General features: G+C 41.0%; 1 protein-coding gene across 3 annotated transcripts in view; it reads right to left on the minus strand.

The window, feature by feature from the left end:
• The window catches only part of LRP2 (LDL receptor related protein 2), a 200,626-nt gene that overhangs the window by 27,802 nt on the left and 147,880 nt on the right, over positions 1 to 24,944 (minus strand). For all 3 annotated transcript variants that reach the window (XM_045480109.1, XM_045480110.1, XM_045480108.1), the window contains 15 exons: positions 21,417 to 21,712; positions 19,837 to 20,353; positions 18,332 to 18,484; positions 17,639 to 17,809; positions 15,927 to 16,150; positions 13,862 to 14,039; positions 12,705 to 12,901; positions 11,531 to 11,776; positions 10,752 to 10,874; positions 9,636 to 9,755; positions 8,013 to 8,129; positions 7,187 to 7,303; positions 6,178 to 6,315; positions 4,085 to 4,207; positions 706 to 834 (listed from right to left, as the gene is read on the minus strand). In XM_045480109.1, the coding sequence (XP_045336065.1) occupies positions 706 to 834; positions 4,085 to 4,207; positions 6,178 to 6,315; positions 7,187 to 7,303; positions 8,013 to 8,129; positions 9,636 to 9,755; positions 10,752 to 10,874; positions 11,531 to 11,776; positions 12,705 to 12,901; positions 13,862 to 14,039; positions 15,927 to 16,150; positions 17,639 to 17,809; positions 18,332 to 18,484; positions 19,837 to 20,353; positions 21,417 to 21,712 (2,849 nt within the window). The remainder of the gene's footprint in view (positions 1 to 705; positions 835 to 4,084; positions 4,208 to 6,177; positions 6,316 to 7,186; positions 7,304 to 8,012; positions 8,130 to 9,635; positions 9,756 to 10,751; positions 10,875 to 11,530; positions 11,777 to 12,704; positions 12,902 to 13,861; positions 14,040 to 15,926; positions 16,151 to 17,638; positions 17,810 to 18,331; positions 18,485 to 19,836; positions 20,354 to 21,416; positions 21,713 to 24,944) is intronic.

Consider the following 24,944-nt stretch of genomic DNA (forward strand, 5'->3'; position numbering starts at 1 on the left):
AAGGACTAAAAAAGTATAAATTATTAACATGTCATCCCAACATTTCCATCACAATATTGAACTAGAACCACCTGTTGGTTGTGTTCATCATTCTTTTCCTACACAAATCCTCCCTCAACTTTAACAATAAAAATAAATGTTCCTTCCAAGGCTCCCTGTGACATCCCCATCTTTATCAACTCCCTTTAGAAGCTTTTCCCCTAAGTGCCAAAGGATACTGCATCTAGCTTATGGTCAAAAAGTATGCAGACTCATAAACGAAAAACAGCTTTCAGGTGCTGAGAGGCACCTAGTTAACGGGAGAAGGATGTGCTCTGCAGTTAGGTAGATCAAAATTGAAATTCCTGCTCAACCTCTTAACGGTAAGAAGGCATGGCCAGTTTTTTTAAACCTGTAACCCAGTTTCCTCATTAAAAATAAAAAAAAAAAATTGAGGGAGAGAATAATACCTAGCTCATAGGATTGTTAAAAGGGTGAAATAAGATAATCCATGTACTGTTTAGCACAATGTCTGGTACAGAGTAAATGTCTGGTACCAACGTCTGGTAGAGTGAATGCTCAGTAACAGGTAGCTACGACTGCAGTTCAGAGCACAAAGTAAATTAAAAAGAACTATGTGGTTATCATCTACTTTATGTTCTTGCATGCTTTCATTAGGTAAACCTGAGTTACTGCAATGAACTCTAGAAATAAATATTTACTTACTGCAACCTGTTTCATCAAAATGGTCACCACAGTCATCGACATCATCGCATACAAGATGCTGTGAAATGCAATGTCCGTTGCTACACTTAAATTCATCTTCTCTACAAGGTCTAGAGGTCGAAGCTACACCTGTAATTTAAGAACAGAAGTTAAAGTCAAACTCAAAACTTTCTCTTCTGTGGAACAAGATGCTTCCCTCTGTGGCAAAGATGGTTATTGCTCACAAATAAGCCTGTGCTTCCCCTACATTTCCCAGTCACCCCTGCAGTTATGTTGGGACCATGTGACTCGTTCTGGTCAATGGGCTATGAGTAGGAAGCGAGATATGTCACTGCTAGACTGAAACAAATAAAGCCCATGTGCCTCTCTGCTTTGACAACCTGGGAAGCCATGTGTTTCAGGTGGCCTAGTTACAAGATGGAGGAGGGTTGGGCAACCTACACAGGCCTTTACCTGGGTGAGAAGTAAGTCTTCATTAGGTTCACTGCTGAGAGTTTGAAATTTGTTGGGTGCAGCAGCTAGTATTAATTACCTTCAATCGTATATATATATAAAGCGCTTCCATTATAAACACCTAAATTATTTGGCACTGGCTTCATAGTCAGGAGGCAAGCAATGAGGAAAGTGATATTGGAGGCAGGAAAGATTATTATGCAATGGCAAAACATCTGATAAAAGTGTGACTTGGGAAAAATCAGAAGGCAGACCAACTGCTCGATGAGCATGTCAATCTATGGAAAGGGGTTAGAATGGAGAATGTTAGTAGTGTGCATTCCTTGTCATTACCAGTTGGGCCAGATAGTATTAAGACAGAGAAAAGCTCAGGGAAGAACCAGATGATTTATAAGCAGAAATGAAATAAAATAAAGTCTAGAAACTTGATGCATGGGAAGAACTGACTGCATTTATATCCCAAACAGTGAGATTCTGCTGTTTAGAAATCATTGAGACAGAAAGACCCAGGAAAACCTGACTTGGATGAAATGACAGCCCATCTGTTTTTCTGGATGGCCTGAAGATAACTGATGATCATTTGAGACAAAGGTACATGGGGAAAACAAAGCAAAAAAAGAAAGCAGACTCAAAAACTATGTCTCAAAAGTGAGGTTCTTCACTTTTAGAAGTGACTGGAATCAAACAGGTGAAAAGCCTGTCAATTTCCAGGAAATATATGACCAAGCAAGCCAAAATACTCTGACGGGGACTCTAAAACCGGTGGGCCCCCAAACCTACAAGCAGGGAGTGGCTGAAAGCTGTGCAGCTCCTAAAAAGGGCTTATTCTCTTGTTCCCTCTTCAACGAAGAGGGGAAAAGACAAGGAAATACTCCCAAAGGGTGGAGACAATGAGGGACAATAGACCCAGTGCTCCTCTCAGACCAGAGCCTTGGCCTCGTCAGTGAATCTCCTCCACTCCCCACTGTAGTGGCCTTCACAAAGTCTACATAGGGTAACCATATAGTTGAGAGTAAAAGGGCACTGTTAATAACTCCACCAGAGCAACAGACATAAATCAGGACTGCCCTGCGCCAACATGTGTCACCTAGTGTCACCTGGTGTTTCAGAATTGCTATAGAGTGGTGAAGGCAGTAGATCTCTAATTCTTTCTTGCCCAGTGGGAATCTTTATTTCTATTATGCTTCCCCCTGATCCACCACTATCTGTTGGGGGCAAGGGGGACACAAATAAAACTTATTTATGGACCAAGAGGAACCGAATCTGGAATTGACAGCAGGGCTCCAGCCTACCCATCCAGGGCTCCTAGATTTCAGTTACTGAATGGGACTATGTCCAGGACTCCTAGATTTCAGTTACTGAATGGGACTATGAGTCACATCCCTTGGAGTGAGGGCGAGGGAGTTCTATGCATGGGAAGAAATGTGTAAATGGATTGTTACTGACATAAGGGTAAACTGTGGTGGAAATCATTGGTATTCATTAAATATCCATGCACTTCCCTGGGTTTCCCAGTCCCCCTTGCAGTCATATTGGGGCCATGTGACCAGTTCCAACCAAATGACCGCAAGCACAAGCAACATCTATCACTTCCAGGCCCAGAAGATTAAGAACCTGTGTACCTCTTCCATTTCTCTCTTCTCCTGCCTCAGCAACCTCGAAGACTATGTGTTCCAGGTGGCATAATTACAGGACAGAGAACTGCCTGACCTTCATTGAACTTTAAATCAACCTCTGCAATCTTCAGCTATTGAAATTTGCAGTTTATCTGTTGTGATGGCAAGCCATGATTCCTTTAACTAACAATTTACTCTTTGGGAAGAGTAAGTTTACAGCCCCTTTTATCCACTTTCAGATTTGCCCATGTGCTATAATTGTCTTGATCCATTGAAAAAAATGGCATTAACAGTAAGGGAAATGGAAAGGGGAGGGGGGTAGGGGGAAACTTGCCCCAAAATTTTTAAATGTTTTATTTCTGGGTTTTCATCCTTTTGTTCTCTACCTCAAATAAACATAGCAACAATGTTATAACCATAGGTTCGCCTCTGCCAAAAGGCAAAAAACACATAAAATGAGTACAACTGGAGCACTGCAATAGTGTCAGTGTCCTCCCCAACGTCCCCTCCAGGATGACAACTGGCAGGGAGAATTCCAAGGCCACATCAATACAAGGGATGGAAAACAGAAAAATTAGCCATTTATGTCAATTTTCCCAAATAGTATCCTTTAAGGAAAAAATATAATTGGAGTCTGGGGAAATCATTTTCCTTGCTGACTTTTTCCTAAGTAAATTATCCAAAAAATTAATCAACTCTCCCGTCCAATGAATAGATTTTAAAACATTCTCAAAATGGGGAAGCAGAGATTTTTTTCAATATCTAAAACATTAAATGCAGCCAGTTTGAAACTTTGATCTTAAAATAATCCCTTATTTTTCTCTTCTGAGAAATGAATTTTCATTTTAAAGATGCATGTAAGACAAGATCTGTTAACACCGGGGCTGCCTTATTTAACATGATCTTTTCAGTTGGACATTGAGAAGTTCACATGCCTAGATTAGCAAGAAGTAACTCGAGGCTAAAAAGTAGCCAAACTTCATTTCTTTAAAACAAATAAACCATTAATTTGTGAAGTGCCAACCAGCAATTTGTGTTTGTTCTCATTTTAAGAGAAAAAAAAAAAAATTGGGGGGGAGCTTATTGAATATTTAAATGAAGACTGAATAATTAAGGGACTTGCTCAAATCAGACAGGAAAAAGCAGGCAGGCAGGTTTATACATCTGTAAACAACTGTCAACAGAGATCCACTGTCATAAGTCCAACTCAAGCCTCTACAGAATGAACTGAAATCCAAGAGGTACATTTTGCAAACTGCAGATAATTTGGGGCCCTTCGTCTTTCCTTCTTCTTTTTCACTTTTGCTTACACTGCTCCTCTTTCTCATCACTCCCATCTCCACAATCATCCACATGGTTGCACAGCTCGTGCTTATAAATGCAGCGATTGTTGTCACATCGGAACCGGTATGGTGAATCACAGGAAACATCCACTGAGAAAGGAAAGATGGCAAAACAAAAGTACACGTTAAGAGTAAAACGGGTCAGTATCTAAAATGCTCCCCGGCCAGCAACAGTCTGGCTTCATTCATCCATTCATTTGTTCATCCAATTAACCAACTGACAAATACATCTTGACTATCTAATACACGCATTGTATCTAGGAACCAGATACAATGCCAAACAAGAAAGACAGTCCTGGGGTGCCTGGGTGGCTCAGTCAGTTAAGTGTCTCTGACTCTGATTTCAGCTCAGGTCATGATCTGGTAGTTTTTGAGTTTGAGCCCCTCATCGGGCTCTGCACTGGCAGTGTGAAACCTGCTTGGCATTCTCTCTTCCTCGTCTCTCTCTGTCCCTCCCTCAGTTGCTCATTCTCTCTCTCTCTCTCAGATGAATACATAAAATTTTAAAAAGAAAGAAAGCCACAATGCTTGTCCTTGTGAGCCACAAACTAGATGTGCTATGATAGCATCTACTGGCGAGACCTGATCCAGTTCCGGGGGAGGAGGGATAAGAAGAGTCTTCACTTGGGAAGGCTCTGAGTCGGGAAAGAGCATGGCAGGTGTTTGGGCCTGAATCAAAATCTCTGTAGCTGGAGCATGGAATGAGGGGGACAATGACAGCCATGAAGCTGGAGAGGCTGGCAGGACCCTACACAAGCTCTTACCCTAATAGCAAGGAGGCCACTGTTTGTCCCTCTGACTGCAGTTGTCATTGACTCTCTAGAGCATGAAGTTTCCCACCATGACAGACTTTCCTTCCTGAATTCCCTCACCTCTCTTACATTAAAGTTGCTATTTCACATTTGAACCCTGTCTCATTTTGTTGAATTAGACTTCTTGCTGATGCTTGTGCACCTGTGAGGAACCCAAAGGTAGAGCCCAGGTTCCTTACTTGTTTGGTACAGGGGCATGGTCCTCCATGCATGTACCTGGAATTGGGTAAACTCAACACACATATGTGTTCTTCTTCTACATGGAAGGCTTTGGCTGTTTTATTTTCCTTCTGCTTTTGCACCACACACAGGAGCAAAAGGAGAAACTTGTAATAAGGTTGGTTGGCGGGGGGCGGGGGGGGGGGGGGAGTCAGATCCAAGAGCTGATTCTTGGAAGTGTTGTTAATATTTATTTTTTCAAGTTCATTTATTTTTGAGACGGAGAGATAGAGAGAGAGGGAGAGATAGAGAGAGAGAGAGAGAGAGAGAGAGAGAGAAAGAGAAAGAGAGCAATGCAAGCAGGGGAGGGGAAGAGAGGGAATCCCAATCAGGCTCTGCAATGCCAGCACAGAGCCTGATGCGGGGGGGGGGGGGGGTGTTGATCCCACAAACCATGAGATCATGATCTGAGCCAAAATCAACAGTCAGATAGTCAACTGACTGAGCCACCCAGGGGCACTGGAATTATTGTTAATAGAACTGTTGCAGAAATACTTTGCTGTGAATGACAGGTGCAACACTATAAAACAGTGTTGGTTACTTTTTCATGTGGCTATGTCTCTGCCTCTCCAAGGTTTAATTTTACTAGCTGTGGGCACTTGATCTTACAGAAGGAGCAACTTCCTAAGGACTTCTTCAAAAGTTACACATACTTCAGATATTTTTCAAGATCCATTAAGTTAAAGCAAAACAAAACATGCTCAGTTCCTAACAAGAAAAGAGGTAGCAAGAAAAATGTTGAGATGCCACTGTGAAAATATAATGCATCCTAATCAAATTTCTCTGAAGGGAAGGAAATATTCTGACATGGCATTTTTGTCAAATCCTTGGGCTAAAAATGAATAGTGATGAATGTTTCAAACACAGATCTAAGGCAAAAGACCAAGTACAATCACAGTGATGCCACTCATGCATATAGTATACAAAAAATTGTCCAACTGCTCTCTGGTATCACATGCTCCACATAAGAAACTCTGAGATTTTGCCAGATAACACCACTCCCATACCCGCCCTTTCTCTGCCTCTTACAGCACAGGTGAAGTTCTTCATCAGAACCATCGCCACAGTCATTATCACCATCACATTTCCAAGATGACCTGATACAAACATGATTTTTACATTCGAACATAGTAGCCGAGCAATATGCACCATTGGGGAAGCGAGTGGCTGTGGGTGGGGAGGAGACAAATTCAAATTATTAGAAAAAGTACTAGTTTTGAAAAGTTAGCTTCTATTTCTCCTTTAGCCCTTTCCATTATAGCCTGCTCTTCCTTATTCATCAAGATGTTCTGTTGCCTGTCTGAAACCATGAGGGAATAATGAGGGAATACTTCTTAAGGACAGTTGTCCAATCCCAGTTTTCAAAGACGTGAGTCATTCTGTGGATAGCACTGGACTTCTTCCTTAGAGGCAAAGGCCACTCTTCAGCTGTGTCAGTACTGGCTTTACCCATCATCCATTTATACAGTTTCTTTGAAACCAGGTTTCAAGATGTGGCAACCACATCAATAATATCCATCACAGACAATCAACAACAATGAATATTCATTCAGTGATTCATAAAAACTAAAATGTGAATAATCACATTGGCTTTCATCTTAAAGAACTTTTTTATGCCATCATGCACTTTAGAAAATGTTAGTGCTATAAATTCAGAATGTTCTACTACCCAATCCAAGTTCTTTTATCCATCTATTCAAATATTCTTGTTTACCTCTGTTTTTTTCCAATTAATGATTTGTATCATAGTTAATAATGTGTAACTATTTTTCTTAGCACAGATATTTACTATATTTTCTATTTAAAATATTGTTAATGAAATGCACTTGAATGACTATTATGAACTACTTGGATACAGTGACTCAAATCCCAAGTGAACTGATAATTATCAATGAATGCATTGATAGATAATCAATGAATGCATAGAAAATCCCTATGGCTTTCTCATCTAAGAAGTGGTGGCTGATGGAGAAGTAGGTTCTACTAGGCCATATGTGTGCATTTCAGATAAACAGCACCACAGGTGCCTAGAACTTACGACAGGTGGCTTCATCAGAGGCATCCAGACAATCAGCGGTTCCGTCACATTTTGATTGTTCAGGCACACAGTGTCCACTCTGACACTGAAAATATCCAGGTTGGCAGGTCTTCAACTCTGAAGAGAAAAGACTGTCATTCCAGAAGGCCTTGTCATTCTCAGTCAGGTACATGGACTATAGTAAGTACTTCATCACATTACTATCCAAACTTTGTGACTGGCTCACAGCAAATGCACAACTTGTGGTTAGCAAATGAATAAACTCTCAAAAAATACACTTTCCCCACTCAACAACCTATCTCTCCTCTATTAAATAATCTCCAGCTTTCTCTCACAAATCTGAATCCCCAGACCCAACCCTTAATGAGTAAAGAGCTATAAAAAAATCACTTGGGGTTTATGATTCCTATTCTAATCCTCTGGCCTCTATACCAGGGAACTACAGTAATATATCCCTGAGGGCCACTTTCTGGGGAGCAGTAGGAAAAAATGAATGTATTTGTTGTTGTCATTTATAAGGACAATGCAGACCGAAGTCTGCTCCTAGGAAATGTTTAAGTTAAAATGAGATTTTTAAAAATCTCTTGCCATTTCCCCCTTGTATTAATCAAGACTGCTGTAAGTTAAGAATAAAAGCATAGAAAATACAGAACAGAAGGTACTGTGTTATGCTAAGGTTGATATATAACACAAATTACAAAAAAAAAAAAATTGTTTTACCCTGAAAAAACATATAAAGTCACATTTGAAGTCCCTACTTCTGTCAACAATGCTGACCCTACTACCACAACCCCTGGTAAGCCTCTCAAAGCGCTCTGACAGTTACCACAGTCTCGTTCATCTGAGTTGTCTCCACAGTCGTTGGTATGGTCACAGACCCAACGAGAGGGGATGCAGCTTTGATCATCACAACGAAATTCACTTTCTGAGCACTCCCGGGGGACTGAAAAGGAAAGCCACACAGCCGTCAGTGAGGACCAGGAATCACACACAGAAGACAGACTTGTGAGTTGGCCTGAATACCCTCAGTGTGCGAGGCACTCCTGTGTCCCAAGTCCTAGCAATTTGCTTGGGCTGGCCGACTGTCTGCCCTCCAAAATGAGACCTTCTAACTCAATTTTAAGAATATAAAGAATGACCTTTATTAAGAGGTTTGTCCAAATATGATTTAATCTCAAGATAATTGTTGATTTCATGATAGTCTAGATAACCTCCAATAGAATTAAACATGAACTTTCTCAAATTTAAAATTCCAGTGGATCACACTTTCATGTAAGAAGTTTTTTGTTTTTTTTTTTGTTTTTTTTTTTTTTGTTTTGTTTTTTTAACGTTTATTTATTTTTGAGACAGAGAGAGACAGAGCATGAACGGAGGAGGGTCAGAGAGAGAGGGAGACACAGAATCGGAAACAGGCTCCAGGCTCTGAGCCATCAGCCCAGAGCCCGACGCGGGGCTCGAACTCACGGACCGCGAGATCGTGACCTGGCCGAAGTCGGACGCTTAACTGACTGCGCCACCCAGGCGCCCCTCATGTAAGAAGTTTTTAGCCAAATGATATTTGCAGGTGCAATCAGCATTCTGATTCTCTCAATTGCCTATGGCAAATGGTGATCACTTCTTATTTCCAAAAGGTGACCAAAGTTACAATATATTCCATATTACAATTCACCTGGCTGGCTCAGTCAGCGGAGCATATGACTCTTGATCTCAGGGTTGTGAGTTCACGCCCCAAGCTGAGTGTGAGGCTAACTTAAAAAAAAAGAATGCATTCCGTATTAGTCGATCTGAAATTGACATGTATATCATGAATCACTAATAATACGTTCAGGGCAGGGTCTCAAAGTTGTTTTCAGAATGCATCCAGTTATTCAAGACTGACTATCTAGTTTGATATGATCCAGATCTTTGGATTCCTTTTCTTGACCTCCCTATCCAATTCTTTGTAGTTAGCACCTTCATTGGGAGAGAGGAACTAAAACCTGACCAGTCATTTAACCATTAGCCTTCAAGATCTCTTTCCTCTGCTATTAAGGCCATTTTGGGGCAAGTGCTTAAGAAGCAAAGTCTTTGGGTTAGCACCTTTCCTTCCTTAACTTCTCTTCGTTCTGATTTTTTTCTTTCTATTCTATTTATCTTGTTATATTTGTCCTTGATTTATTATAAGTCACCTCAAGTTCTTTGTAGAAAAAGTTAGATATAAATAAATTTAACAAGCAAAAAACATACTTGGGTAAACATCCTTCTCCCCAAAATTTCATTATAAGCATCTTAAAAGGAGATGTTTATGTCTTTATCCAAAGAAAAAGTAGAAATGTAGCAGTCAGCAGAAAGCAAGAGGTCAGGTCATTGTCATCCTACCCATCGAGGAAGAATGGCATAGACAACTGAGTTATGGACAAAAAGAACAAGCATCACAGCTCTAGTGGCACACAAAACCCTGAACACTCACCGCAGTTTTCCTCATCTGAGTTATCTCCACAGTCATTGTGCCCGTCACATTTCCAGCGAAGAGGGATGCAGTGGTGGTTATTACAGCGGAATTCTCCCAAAGGTTTGCACGTCCTCTCCTCTACAAAGCACAGTCATTGCCAAGATTTCAGAAGCCAAAGGTCAAGAAATGCCAAGGTAGTGCTGGCTTTCTTGCGAGACAATCTGAGAATTATGCTACCATAGACTCAAAGCTCCCAGAGAGGAACGCCAGCAACATGCACTATCAATATCCCTCTTTTGGCTAACCTGAACCTATCCTACTTAAACTTGAAACTGCTACAAATTAGATTCATTCTCTTTCATAGAAACTGCTCAAAAAATGAACTGGTATCTAGCTTGTAAATTTGCAACAAAGGCCTGGAAAGGAAGATTAAGTGATGCCACGAGCTAATAGAACATTTCCATCTCATTGCCTTTAGTTGATTAAATTCAGTGTTATTAAATTCGGTGTTAAAATAACCTGTTATCTTCCTTACTCTCTTCCAACTAAGCCTGGCATATACACTCACAGACATTCAGGTTTCAAGTGAAAGTATATGGCTAACCTGGACAGATTCTATTAATTCATTGGGCCTTTTGCCCCTAAGTTCTGTCAATGTTGCTGGGGTGACTTCAGCTTTCTAATAGATGGTATGGACAGAGAGACATTCAGAATATGAAAATCTTCAGACAAGAAATACTCTGATGATGAATTATTTTTTTAGAGACAGATACCACATCTTTTCTGTACCATCCTTCTATCAATTTTAATCAATCTATATAATTAGACAATTTAAACTTGTCAAGTGTGAATAAGGATGCCACATTTAGGAGAAATTATATAAGTTCCTGATATCTTAACATCTTGCCCAATTACAACATCCTTTGGGATGGGATTTCATTTAAGATGATATAAATTAAACTCCCCCCATTATCTGATAAAATGCTACAAAAATGTACCATGTTATCAGAAGGTGCTGTTCCAGAGCTAAACAGACGAACAATAATGACACAGGAAATGCACTCTCATCTCCTAGATGGCACCTGACACAAGGTTTTCTTGCTTTCCCCCCACAACCCCTGCAGCCCCTCCTACCACAGCCTTGCTCATCACTGTTGTCCCTGCAGTCATCAAAACCATTGCACACAGCCCACTGTGGGACACAGCGGTAGTTCGTCCTACAGCTGAATTCTGTATGGTTGTCACAGCGATGGCTCACTGAAAAGAAAGGAAATAGCAAAGTCAGAACTGAAGTCTCAGTCCTGCATGAAAACAGCACCAAAAGATACCTCCCCATTGTCATATTAAGGAGTAACAATTATCATGTTACCAACTGGATTAATTCTGGCAACATGTGTCTGTTTTAGGTGTGATCTATTTACCAAGAACAGAACAGAAAGTGTCTTAAGTTTCCTCACTATCCCAGTATCACTCATTTGTGTTACAGGATAACTATGGGGGCTGGGGTGGGGGAGAACCAGGCTTGAAGCAAAAAGAAACCTGGATGTCAGGTCTACCACGAAATACAAATGTGATCATCCACTTAATGTGAACCTCAGTTTCCTCATCTGTAAAATGGGAATTGGTAATACATTCCCTACCTCACAGTGTTGCCCTAAGGCTCAAATGAGAAAGCGCTAAACATACAAAATATTCTGGGTAGTAAGATATTCGGGGTCTCGAGAGGAGGAATCAGACACTTTCAAAACTGGGTCTGGTTCCACCTGCAAGCCAAACTTGGCCTTGCAGTGCCAGAGTTAGCAGGGAGAGCCAACGGGGAAGTGTGCCATGGGGCCAAAGCAGCGGCCCCTTGGTTTCCTGATCCGGGGCCCCTTGGTTTCCTGATCCGGGTCATGCATGTCCCTCCCACTTACTGCATTCTGACACCGGCTCATCCGAGTAGTCTCCACAGTCATTGTCCACATCACACTTCCAGCCTTGAGGGATGCAGTGGTTATTGGCACACTTAAAATAGCCTGGCTGGCAGATCCTGCTGGCACAGTTGTAAACATCTTCATCTGAGTTATCCCCGCAGTCGTTCTCCGAGTCACACCGCCAGGCTTCTGGGATGCAACGTTTGTTGGCACACTGCCATTCGTTGGACTCGCAGCGGTGATGCTCTGCAAGCAGGGGCATTGCGTTGCAAGGTGTTAGGAAAAGAAGCTCCTAATTTACGCTGATGGATCTTGGAGAGCCTGATCACAATTTCTTTTCAGAGGACTCATGTCCTAATGCGCTTATTGTCAACCAGCACAACTACATAGTCAGTTACTCTTTTGACTATGACCGTCTCCCAAATTCATAAATATCTTTCTCTTGCATGCAGAATTAGGGGTTCAAGACTACTCTCTGATGGCATACTAAATTCACCCTCTCCTCTCCCTGTTCTCCTAATGGACAACATGTTTCAAACTTCACGTTTGTTGTTATTAATGTGTTCTTTTTCATTTGGAGGGTTTCCTTCTTGGCTTTTAAAAATGAAAACACAAATAAATATTACACACGAGAGCCCTTGTTTAAAATGAGAGTGGGAAACCCTCATTTCGCCCTCAATGTTAGCGCCCCAGGAGGATTCTATGCAGAGCACATGGTAAAGAATCACAGAATGCAGATGACATACGACCTACCTCAACTGTTTGCCCTATAAAGACCTTACTTTATAAAAATATAGTACGGACATGACATTTCTTCTAGGACTGTGGACTAGTTTTTGGGTTACGGCATGCAGAAGATCCCCACAGAATCACAATCACACACAATCTGCTATAGAAATGGGCAAAGAGGGGCGCCTGGGTGGCTTGGTCGGTTAAGCGTCTGACTTCAGCTCAGGTCATGATCTCACGGTCCGTGAGTTCGAGCCCCGCGTCGGGCTCTGTGCTGACAGCTCAGAGCCTGGAGCCCGTTTCAGATTCTGTGTCTCCCTCTCTCTCTGCCCCTCCCCTGTTCATGCTCTGTCTCTCTCTGTCTCAAAAATAAATAAACGTAAAAAAAAAAATTAAAAAAAAAAAAAAGAAATGGGCAAAGAAGGCATAAAGCAATTCAACATACCACAAAGAATCTGGTCTTCATCAGAGCCATCAGGGCAATCTTGGTGAGCGTTGCACAGGAAGTGCGAGCTGGTACAGTTGCCATCCTTGCACTGGAACTGGCCTAATGGGCAGTAGCGCTGTGGGCAAAGGACTGGTTCATCAGAGCCATCCGAGCAGTCTCTCTGTCCATCACATTTCCACCAGATAGGAATACACCTGACAGACAAAACGCAGCACTTCTCTTAGCAAAACACTTGGTATGAGAGGCTATCCAGAGAGAAGATATCAAACCTGAATCCCAGGTGATAATACGCAGGAGTATTTTACTGTGGTGTATTTTCAGAGAAAATATAACTAACTAGATAAGATGGAACAGGTTGGTTAAGACTCAAATGCATGCTGGAAAAAATGCTTTGCCTAATGCTTTCCTGCCACAGAAGACTGTGGAGTGTGTGTTTGGGGTTGTGATTCTGGTAGCAGGAATTGGTTGGCAATATCTGCTGGGGTGACATAAGAGGCATACAGGTATTGGTTGGAAAGGTAGAGGGCACTTACATTTATTGACAGCCTAGGTCAAGATAGGCATATGCTAGATCCTTAATCTAAGATATTTTACTTAAGCAGACTAATCTGCCATTGAATCTTACGTGCCATGATCTGAATTAACACCTCCCCCTGACTCAGTCATCAGTGGCCTACAGCCATTGTTAGGGAAATAACCTGTGGGCATGTTTTGTAACAGACACAAATGATCAAAAATGAATTTAAATGTATAATCCTGGATCCTCTGGCATAGTTAACTAAGAAGCTAGGACAGTATATGAGTGGGAAAGAAAAATTCTACAACTCTTGAGGACTATTTTTCAGTGTGCACATATACAGTCTTGGGCCTGGCACCTAGAACAATTTATTAGAAATAAAAAACACAGCTTTCTTTCTCTCTAAAATATAAATACGTGCATATGTAGGTATGACCTTTTGGTTAATAAATAGCTTCTATTCATGGGAGATATTATCTGAACTTGAAGACAGAGAGTCTTGGTGCATTCCGAATGAACCACATTAATTACCCAAAATCTGAGTTTATTAGGAAATTCCCATCCTTTGGACCTTCGAAGTTCAATGGGTGTCCACAGGGATGGAGAGGCAGTGGGGTGAGGGAAGAGAGAGCCTTACTTTTCATTGTTAGCACACAGGAATTGGGTGCTAGAGCACTTGGGCAGGCAGAAGTTGAGGTCACCCATATGGATGGTTCGGAAGTCATCTGGACACTCACAGGTGAATCCATTGCCTCCTGCTGTGATGAGGCAGAGATGAGAACAGCCACCATTGTTGGCCCCACAGGGATTGTTCACTAGTGAAAGAAGGAAAATATATGTTCATTCATTTAAAATATCAAGCACAGGTGAGCTGACTGCTCACCTAATCAAACTAGTCACCTCTCATAAGAAAAATTATTATCCCAGTTACATGCTTTTTCCAAAAATTCATAAGTAGGACAGATGGTAGAACTGTGTAAGCAATGCTATGCTTTGAGAAAACTGATCTATGTGCTACCAGAAGTAAGGCATACCCACTGGTGTTTAGGACTAGAAAATATGTGTTTCTCAAAGTCTTTGGAGATCAGGTGGGGAACTTAGCTTAAGTTCATGTGCCCAGAACCTAACAGTTTTAATTTCTAGCAGATGCTAGAAATTTTCTTTCATTCTGAGAATATGGGCAATAGAAGTATGGCCAAGAATGAAGCGAACAGGTAAACTGTGCAGTAGCACCTTTACTAATTTTCTGGGTCATCACTTGGAGGTAAAGATTAATTTGAACTTATATTTTATTATTAAGTAAATTCTATCCCCAACATGGGGCTCACACACAAGACTCCAAGAGCAAGAGTCTGTGCCCTACCAACTAAGCCAGCCAGGCGCCCCTAATTTGAATTTCTGTTTAAATAATATCAAAAGTATTCACTTCCGGGGGGTGGGAGGACCTGAATATCCTTATTTTGCCAATTCTCATTTTTCCTTACTTATAAGTTTATCATGTTTTAACAAAACACCACAACAAAGCAGGCCCACAAAATCCATTCTATCCCCAAAGCATATTCCAGACCTTTGCTAGATTATCTTTAAATTATACAATGGTTTTAACTACCTGATGAGGAATATTAGTTCAAAAGAAAAAATTTTCCCTAACTTATGAGACACTGTGTTGCTCTTAACATTATTACCTTCCAGATGACAAGCATAACATATGTTTAACACATAAAATGTCATACACAAATAGACATTTAATAAATGATGTTTTATAATTATTGTAATTTTCTTTTAAACATTTCCTTTAAATCAATCATTTAATAGATTGGTATTATGGAATGACTATTTATTGTGGTTACATAGGAAATGCCCTTATTTTTCAAAGGTGCTTTCTTAAGTATTTAGGGGTGAAATGTCATGATATTTTTAACCCACTTTAAAATACTTCAGTCCTCTCACCAAATACTTCAGCTCAGTAACTACAGCAACATAACAATTGTTAATTCTTATTAAAAACAAGAGCCCAGAATAAACCAGATGTTAAGGAAAAAAAAGTTATATACCACTATCAACAATAGCCAAACTATGGAAAGAAACCAAATGTCCATCAACTGATAAATGGATAAAGAAGAAGCGGTATGTTAATACAATGGAATATTACTCGGCAATGAAAAGAATGAAATCTTGCCATTTGCAACAAGGTGGATGGAACTGGAGAGTATTATGCTAAACAAAATAAGAGAAACACAGACATCATATGATTTCACTCATGCGCAGACTTTGAGAAACACAACAGATGAACATAGGGGAAGGAAAAGAAAAATAAGATGAAAACAGAGAGGGAAACAAATCATAAGAGACTCTTAAAGACAGAGAAGAAACTGAGGGTTGGAGGGGAGATGGGTGGGAGAATGGGCTAAATGGGTGATTGGCTTTAAGGAGGACACCCGTTGGGATGAGCACTGGGTGTTATACGTAAGTGATGAAACACTAGGTTCTACTTCTGAAGCCAAGACTATACTGTATGTTAACTAACTTGAATTTAAATTAAAAAAAAAAAAAAGTTATAAGCAGCCTTTCCCATATGCTTTGCAGGAAACACTAACAAGTGATGTCATTCTCTTTATAAATTATGTTTATGCTTAAAGAAATAAGAATGGCATGCACAGAAACTAAAGCAACTGGGCCAGGCTTCTCAGTCATGTACTCACCAACTGGCTGCCTGTATGGATGATACACGTGGATGTCAAACGGTTTATGTGTTGTGTTCACCAGGACAGTCCTATCTGATCCGTCATATTTGTTTCCCTTTTCAACTGTCCTTGTATTCCAATCGGTCCAATAAATAATGTCTTCAAAAATGGTAATAGCAAAGGGGTGAGAGAGTGTCCCATCATACACGGTATGTCGATGGCGGCCCTCCAAATCAGAATACCTAGGGTGGGAGGAAGAGTCACTTAATGAAGCTAACTCCTTTCTTCTAATAGCTTTAGGGATAGATGAACTGAAAAATCAATTAATAAAATTCTACCTTCTAGTGGTAACTGAAGCCCACTCAGATCCTCCCCGAAACTCTTAGACTCTAATTAAACAAAAACCAAACTTAAAACATATTTTAGCTGAACACAAGATGTAAAAATTGAAAGAGCCATGCTTAAAAAATAGGAATAGCCACAGGAGTTCAACAATCCCTAAATCCTAACCATGGTTGCTTTGCTACAGATGCAGCTGGTTCAGCTCTTATAGGCTTATGACCTCTTAATGTTCTCCATTCAACATCCTTTTGATATCCTGGGATGGACATAATTTTTGTTTCCTAAGTCACTGGAAGAAACCAGAGGATAGCAATATAAAGCTGGGATTTTGCCTTTTCACGAACATTTCTGAGGAGAAGCTGTTCTTAAGAGACAGCGAGGTTCTCAGTGTCACCTGCAAGGAATATACTAACTGAGTGAAAGTATAGGCCTGAAGGCTTCACTTTGCATACCCTGGCAGCACATTTATTATGAATCATTCCTTGGGCACTATTGATGAGTACTTTTCCAGACAAATAAAACTCCAGAGGAGGTTTTCTGATTTCAAGATATCACAGAGCATCTATGGCCAGATTTCCAGGTCCTTCCAGTTCTATTGCCTTGCTCATTGCTATGAGTCTATGTCAAAATACTGATATCAATTTTAGAGTAGACCCTAAAACTCAAATGGGAAGTGGAACGAGCTAGCAGCTAAGAAATTTGATGTTAGACATACAATATTAAAAATATCTCCAAAACATGATAACTTATGGTAACTTACAGGAAAACTTCAAGACCTTCTTGACCAATGTTATATGTCTCAATTTTAAAAACAAAAAGGTTAGGGGTGCCTGGGTGGCTCAGTCGGTTAAGCGTCTTATTTCAACTCAGGTCATGATCTCACGGTTCGTGAATTTGAGCCCCACATCAGGTTCTGCACTGACAGCTCAGAGCCTGGAGCCTGCTTCAGATTCTGTGTCTCCCTCTCTCTCTGCCCCTCCCCAACTCATGCGCGTGCGCGTGCACTCTCTCTGTCTCAAAAATAAACATTAAATTAAAAAAAAAAAAAACAGGTTAAAAAAGGGATAAGAAAATTAAGACGAGTTGAGCACCAAGCTGTCTATAATAAGGAAGAGTTTACTACCTCCATTTCCTAGATGAAAAAGCAATAAGAAATGAAAGCACCAGGACAAAAACCTAATCTATCTGGCTTCAATCTTCACATTCTTTCTACTATACCATAACCACAGAGTTCAGTGAATTGCCTATAGGCAGTTTTGTTTAGAAATGACTTCCAAGTGACTTCTAACACACAGGCAGTTAGAAGCTGCCTGGGAATAACACACTGGCAACAGAAGCCCTGGAATAAACAGTTGCCCAGTTTACTTTATCCTTTTTTCTGTACGTACTCAATGTAACCCAGGTGGGCATCTGCCCAATAGAGTAGATCGTTGGTGTAGTCAATGGTGATGCCATTGGGCCACTCTATCTTGGTAGAAATAATCACAGACTTATTCACTCCATCCATGCCTACTCTCCCAATGTATGCTCGGTGAGCCCAGTCCGCCCAGTAGACATGCCTGTTGGAGAAAACACAAAGGGTCAGTCCTTGAAGCCGAAAGACGTCAGTAGCCAAAAGACATAGCTTTTCTCCAAATAGAGACATAGAACTGACGTGCTACAGAGTCTCTCAGAAAGGAAGGAGAACTAACAGAAAACAATCTTTAAAAAGGATGATGTATAGGAAATGCTCAAGAATGAACATGATTAACTGGGGATTTCAGTGGGTTTCACATGGAGAGTTCAGTAGACGTGGTGTTTTGGTTTTTTTTTTTTTTTAACCTCAATTTTCTCTGCATGCAGCCAAAACAGGTGACTTGAAAAGTGAAATGGTATGTCATAGCAAACAGAACAATTGATGAATATCATTTGAGTACGCCATGCTTCTACCCATTATAACTAAACCATTTACCAGTTAAGAAAAGCAGAAGACAAATCCCAGCAAGATATTGGCCTTGAGATAAGTATGTGAACAGCCTTTTTGGTTACAGAGGCAGAATAAGGGCATGAGAGAAGAGCCCGAGATGACAGGGAGACAATACCCATATTGAGGGTGGAGGGCAATTCCTCTGGGATTTTCAAAGCAGAAGGTATTGTTGACATCCACACAGTGCTCGGCCAACTTGCGGCGGTATCGACCATCAAGGTCAGAGACAGAGAGGCAATTCAGGTAGGCATCCACCCAGTAGAGTTTTCTGAAATGAAAGGCCAGGAGTTACCGATAAAGCCATTTTGCTTGTTAAACGGTTTAGCTACCAAGTTTCCTGTCCGTACTATGGTGGAATCACAAAGACCGCTGCTAGAAGGCACTTTCCCCCAAGAAAACAGGGGCAAGGGGAAACAGGAAACTAACCTTCCTGCAATGAGGCAACAGAAGATTCAAGATTGTGAACTACAATTCCCACCTTAAAGAGATTGTCACATAGGGAATTCTGGGACCACACCTCGAATAAGGATTTTGGCTTTACTTTCTTAATGCAGCATAGGGCATCCTTCTCAGGCAATGCAAAGGCTTAGAGGAGCAGGGTCACAGAAGGGAAAGCAATTAGTGTCATATGAGAGGGCCGAGGAAGCAGACTTGTCTAAGTGAATTATTGAGACCGCGTGAAGGAACTCTGAATTATGACAACCTTAAGATACAGAGAAACCTTACCCCTCCCTGGCCCTGTCAGACTAGGCTGACAAAATGAGTTGCTTATTCTGGGCAATCTTACTTAATCAAACTTAAGAAACTTCAGACACTTATTAGAATCTTTTAGAAACTTCTACCTCAAGGATATTTCAGTTCTAAATATATTGCTATTCAGTAAAATCCATTTATTTTCTATTCTTAATCTGTGGTCCTTAATCTACCATCAGCATAGGTGAGGCTTTGAGGGATCTATGAACCTTCTAAAACCAATGCAAAGTTGTGCGAGTGTAAATGTTCTAAGTGCTTTTATCCAGCAAGAGGTTCACGACTTTCACCAGAGTCTTAAAGCAAAGGATTCAATGCCCCCTAGAATTTGAGGGTCATTTAAGATCTGATGGTCAGTTCCAACTGGAAGGAGAATGAGTGTCTCCTTGCAAGAGGGGACCCCTGTTCCAACCAACCTGGATGTTCAGACTATTTAACTATTAGCATGGCAGCATCCTTTTAAGGATGAGAATGAGGAAATGAGTATGCATAAATCTACAAGCATTGCCAGTTAATTCAGTTGGCTAAATCCTGATGAATGAGGTGTCCACAAGCTTGGATTCAATTCTCTACTAAGATAAAAACAGGGGCACCTGGGTGCCTTAGTCAGTTAAGCGTCCGACTCTTGGTTTCAGCTCAAGTTATGATCTCACGACTCCTGAGTTCAAGCCCCACATTGGGCTCGGAGCTGACAGTGCGGAGCCTGCTTGGGAATCTGTCTCCCTCTCTCCCTCTGCCCCTCCCCTGCTCACTCTGTTTTTCTGTCTCAAATAAATAGACAAACAAATATTTTTACAAACTGAAAACATTGCCTATAATATTTCTTAAAAGCCCTTTTAACTTTTAAAAAGCTCCTCCATGTTTTCTTACCTGGTAACCCAGTCTACGGCCAGACTTTCTGCAGCTGGTAGTTTGTGGTTTATGACTATCTCCCTGTTTGTCTTATTCAGAAACATTCTCTCAATGACTTTATTCTCTGCATCAATCCAATACAGTCTCTTTTCTACTCGGTCAAAATCCAATGCCACAGCATTGCCCAGTCCTTGCAAAATGAGGGAGTAAAAATGGCCATCTAGAGTTAGATTTCTCAAATAGTAACGGTTGCTAAAAATGAGATAGGGCTCGATGTTACTGTTCTGCCGACAGCTTTTTCCATCTGGTTCTCGGAGGTAGCCTGGGGCACACTTACAGATGTAAGAACCCATTACATTCTCACACTTCTGGCTACAGACAAAGGGCGTCTCCTTGCATTCATCAATATCATCACAACTCCGATTGTCAAACATAAGCTTGTAACCAGGACGGCAAGAACAATAGAAACTGGTGAGGGTGTCTGTGCAGTCTTGGTCACAGCCACTTAGTAAAGGGTCATTGCATTCGTTAACACCTGTAAGTAAAAGACAGGTATTAGAGAAGCTAAAATGTCCACCAAGGACCCACCATAATGGGTCAAGCTTCCCACTCGACGGCCCAATTCTTAATGAAACATGCTAAAGGAAGACAGACAATAAGGGCTTTCTAAAGGCCATAGATTATTCAAAAGTCACCATTTTTCAACTTCCTCCCCTACTTAATGCTTCACTGGTGGTTTGAACAACTAATATAACTAGTAAGATTAAGTTTGACTTCTAATCCTATACCTGCTACTCTCCTTGTAACTAATAATTTAAAAAGTAAAATGGCGGGAGAGAGGAGAAAGAAGAGCAAAAGGAAAGAGCCTGGCAGGTGTTATGCTGGTAAAACAGCATCTCGGGGAGGGGGGGGCGGGTAGGTAGAGGAATGCTGTGATTTGTAGCATCTCCCATTTCCATGGTATGACTCTCTCACATGACCAATTCCAGGTTACCAGGGCGACATCACTGAACAGGGAGCTGGGAAGAGTTGTAGACATTTGGCTCTCATAAGATAGGATGAGCCGGCCAGTAGCCTCCTAAGTGTACTTGTAGCTGGTCCTGTGACACATAGCCAAGCTCACCCAGAAACTATGCAGGGAAGATAACATGTTCCCATTAATTCTATGTTTTATAAATGCTCAACCGGTTTACCTGGGGAGGTTAGAGTGAGAGGGGGTTTAAAACTCTCCCCTTCGGTCACCTGAGGATGAAAATGAATAGGCAAAGGAATCCTAGCAGAGGGACAGCTCAGGCAACAAGTCATTTCAACTTGAAATGTTTGCCCTGTTTAACAATGCTGTTTAACTACCAACGGTATGAATTTGTTCATCTTCCATTCTCTATAATAACTGCCCAACTGATGAATTAGCTGAACAATGTTTGTGTACTGACCTTATATACCAAGAAATCCTTGTGTTCTGATAGACAAGCAATAGTAATTTCCTAGTGATATACTATTTAGAGGACAGACTGGGAAGTCCCTGTGAGTCATAAAGGGTTGAGAATCCACATTCAGTCTCCCTGTTTTCCTTTTCCCAAAGCTTCTGCTATACTCACCACATCCTTTCTCATCACTGTTGTCTGAGCAGTCATCTAGGTGGTTGCAGACTTTTACCATATCGATGCAGTTCCCGTTGTTACACTTGAACTGATGAGGGGGGCACGTAGTCTCTGGAGTGTGGCACAAGTGCTCCTCCTCATCAGATCCATCTCTACAGTCATTTTCCCCATCACAGACTTCCTGCTTATGAATGCACAGCCCGTTCTGACAGGTAAACTCGCTCTCACTGCAAGTGGGGTACAAGCAGTCCCTCTCATCACTGTAGTCACCACAGTCATCGCGCCGGTCACACCTGTGTAATGAGACCCAGTACCACACTTGGAAAGGTTGACAAGTCTCAACTATCACCTACTTGGGACTCTGCTTTGCTTTCTTCTTCTACCTGAACATCAGGTGAACCATTTCAGTAACAAGACCACCCATGTCCTTAGTTCCCTCTCCCCCAGAGAGGGGGAGAATTCAAGAAGAATCTAATATTTAGCATTCCATATAATTTCCCCAGGTGCTGGTTGCTACCATTAGACATGTGGATCTAGAGATATTAAAAATAATCATATTCATTTTTAAGCAGTTGACTAATTAAACACAACTTTTATAGTTTTGGTGTTCATAATATCTATTCATCAGATAATGATGACAACTTATGGGCACAGGAAATATCCTGCATAGCTATGTGATAGAAGCGGCCATACCCAAGTGAAAATATATTATAAATGATGAGATTATTATGTGTCCCCTAACATATCTTCCAATTGCAGTAATGTTTTCATTGTCCTGTTCCTTCCATCTTTATTTATGATACCCTGCCACCTGTCATGAGATGTGAGTGCTCATGGTGATGGGAAGGAGGAAAAACCAAAAGTTAAGTATGGGCTGAGGGCAAAGGAACAAGGCATTTCCTATTATTGTCCGTGGACCTAGCATTCCCAGGCATCACGAGGACAACATAGTTCCCTGAAATTCTGTGAGCCAGACTGGTCTCTCCTCTCTATATTACTTCAAAATCCCATGAAAGTTATGATTACTGATGAGGGTCTCATTGACAGTAACAAAACATAAGTATAAAGGAATCATGAAATTCATAATAAAGGAATTCATAAGTATAAAGGAATCTTGAACAAGGATTGGTAAAGCTAATGTTTGATAGTTCATAAAAGGATTTACCATGGAGGGCATAGGAGTTAGAGGCACAGTATTAAAAGATGTTAAGGTACCAAAGCTGAATGTGGTCAATTTTACAACTGATCTATGGTCAGGTCGCTAATCAGCAATGCCACCCACAAACCTAGGGCACTGGCAAAGTGATTCATAACAAAATGAGTGCATGTAACGGTAAAAAAAAAAAAAAAAAGCTGTGATCAGAGGAAGCTGGTTTAACCCCATTTGGTGTCCTGGGACCTATTTAACTCATTTCCAAATGATCTGAAACACCGATGCTGTCTATCCTATAGTTTAGATCCAACTCCAAACTTAGAAAAACAAATCACCAGGTTTTTGGACATCACAGCACATCAATATTCCAGAAAGCTGCTCACAACTCAGCCTCATCCAGGTTCTTCAGCAACATCATAATGAGCCAAGAAAAAAAAAATCAATAGGAAAACTGATCTCCTATATCACCATACAAAATGGGGGAACACACACTCTGCTAAGCAAGCAAAAGGATGCACATTAAGAGGGCGCTTAGTAGCAACTACTGGCAAAAAGAAGAGAACCCAGGGTTATGTTAGACTCTATCGCTCATGTGTCCAGATAAGAAGTATTTGTCGTTGTTTGTTGTTGTTCTCTGCCATAGCTCTTGGCTAAGCAATTCAGAAAGCTGAGGCAAAAACAAAAACAAAAACAAAAAACAACCACTTGGGAGGGAGAGAGGGAGAGAGAGGGAGGAAGAATGGGAGGAAGTAAGGAACAAAGAAAGGAAAAGATGCAATCAATAAAAGTTTGGTAGGACAGGGGAAGTCAGCTGAAAGATCAGAGTAGTAATGTAATGAGACAGAACTCAGAAAGTTCAGAAAGGAAGTAGAGAAATCTAGAATCTGACATAAAAAATTAAGATCTGATACAATTCTCTTCCGTAGCTCCTAAGGCTAGGTTTTCAGAATATATCTCAGACTGATGATACTAAATATTTACTGAATTCAAAAGAACAAATAGCAGAAGAGCATAAAAGAACTCTTGAGCAAATAAGGAGAAAATATATTATTCACTTTCATTTACAAAAATTTCAAATCTACAGAACACATCCATATCCATTAAATATAGACAAAGCATATTGAAACGCAATCTCACTACTAAAAGAGACAGCTCTGTCTCCTGAATGTCTTCAGGGTATCAATACGACCAACTCTCAGCTGTGTCTACTTGGGCTTCGTCACTACCATTTTTTCGTCATCATGCCAAGTCCCTGCTCCTTTTGCAGCATTCACAGAACGCAACTTGACCTTCTCTGGCTTCCTCAGGACTACCATCATGAACACACAGTTCCGTACCACACTGGATTCCAGAAGTACTTCCGGGTACTGTTGAGGGCCTGCTTGCCCCAAAGCACATGGTTCCAGAAGCTCGGCTGCCCTAATCTTGCACCAGCATTGTGTATCTTTTCCATCTCCTTCCTTAGCAAACTGTAAGCTGACAGTTCCTGTTGCTATCAGTATGCATGTATGTCTTTTAACAGACCTTGGCACATGCAACATCTTTTCTTAGCTCCAGTTCTATGTGTCCAAATGCCTGATACACATTTTTACCTCAGGAAGTCCCACGACATCAGACTTGCTGTCTACATAGAGCCAACTCCCTCCTGGACCCCCTCCTTTTGTTAATGTTCTTACTATTCCCCTAGTCCGTCAGGATTGAAATCTACACATCATTTTTCTGCTCTACTTCCCTGTATATCCAAAAATTGGCCATGTGGGGATAGTGAGAAGGCGGGGCACCAAAAAAGTATAAACCTTTGGAATGGCCCATTTGGAGAAAGTGACAAGAAATCAAGCCAACAGAATATTACAGGAGAGGTTTCCGATGCTGGCAGGCTGGGCACTGAATCTATTTGACCTGTAGTGCTCTTAGGATTTTAAATTTTGGGTTTCCAGCACTTAAAATCAGACTATTCCATATGAAAGTCCATATTTCCAATTTCCCTAAAAACAGATCAGCACTCCCACACAATGTTGAACAGCATTTGTATCTCTTAGCTAGAAGGTGTGTTCTCAGTTTACCTCACCTTCCTCTCCCCGCTGTTTCATTGGCTGTAAGTGCCAAGCTCCATTTATGATCATGTTTGTTTTGATATTTTTCTTATAGCAGAGAGAAGAAAATGAGGAATTTCTTGTACCCATTCCTCTATTCCAAGTGGAAAACCCAGAGTGTCACCTACTTCTGGAAAGAATTTTCTTATATCAAGCCCACTTCATTAATCTCCCTGGCCCTCTATGCAAGGTCCACATTGTAACTTTCATGAGCCATAAACCCTTTTACCATCATGGGCCCCTTTCTCCATGAAAATATTAAAAATTGTACTTAATGAT

The sequence above is a fragment of the Leopardus geoffroyi genome, chromosome C1 (genome assembly GCF_018350155.1).
Source record: "Leopardus geoffroyi isolate Oge1 chromosome C1, O.geoffroyi_Oge1_pat1.0, whole genome shotgun sequence".
Taxonomy (NCBI): Eukaryota; Metazoa; Chordata; class Mammalia; order Carnivora; family Felidae; genus Leopardus; species Leopardus geoffroyi.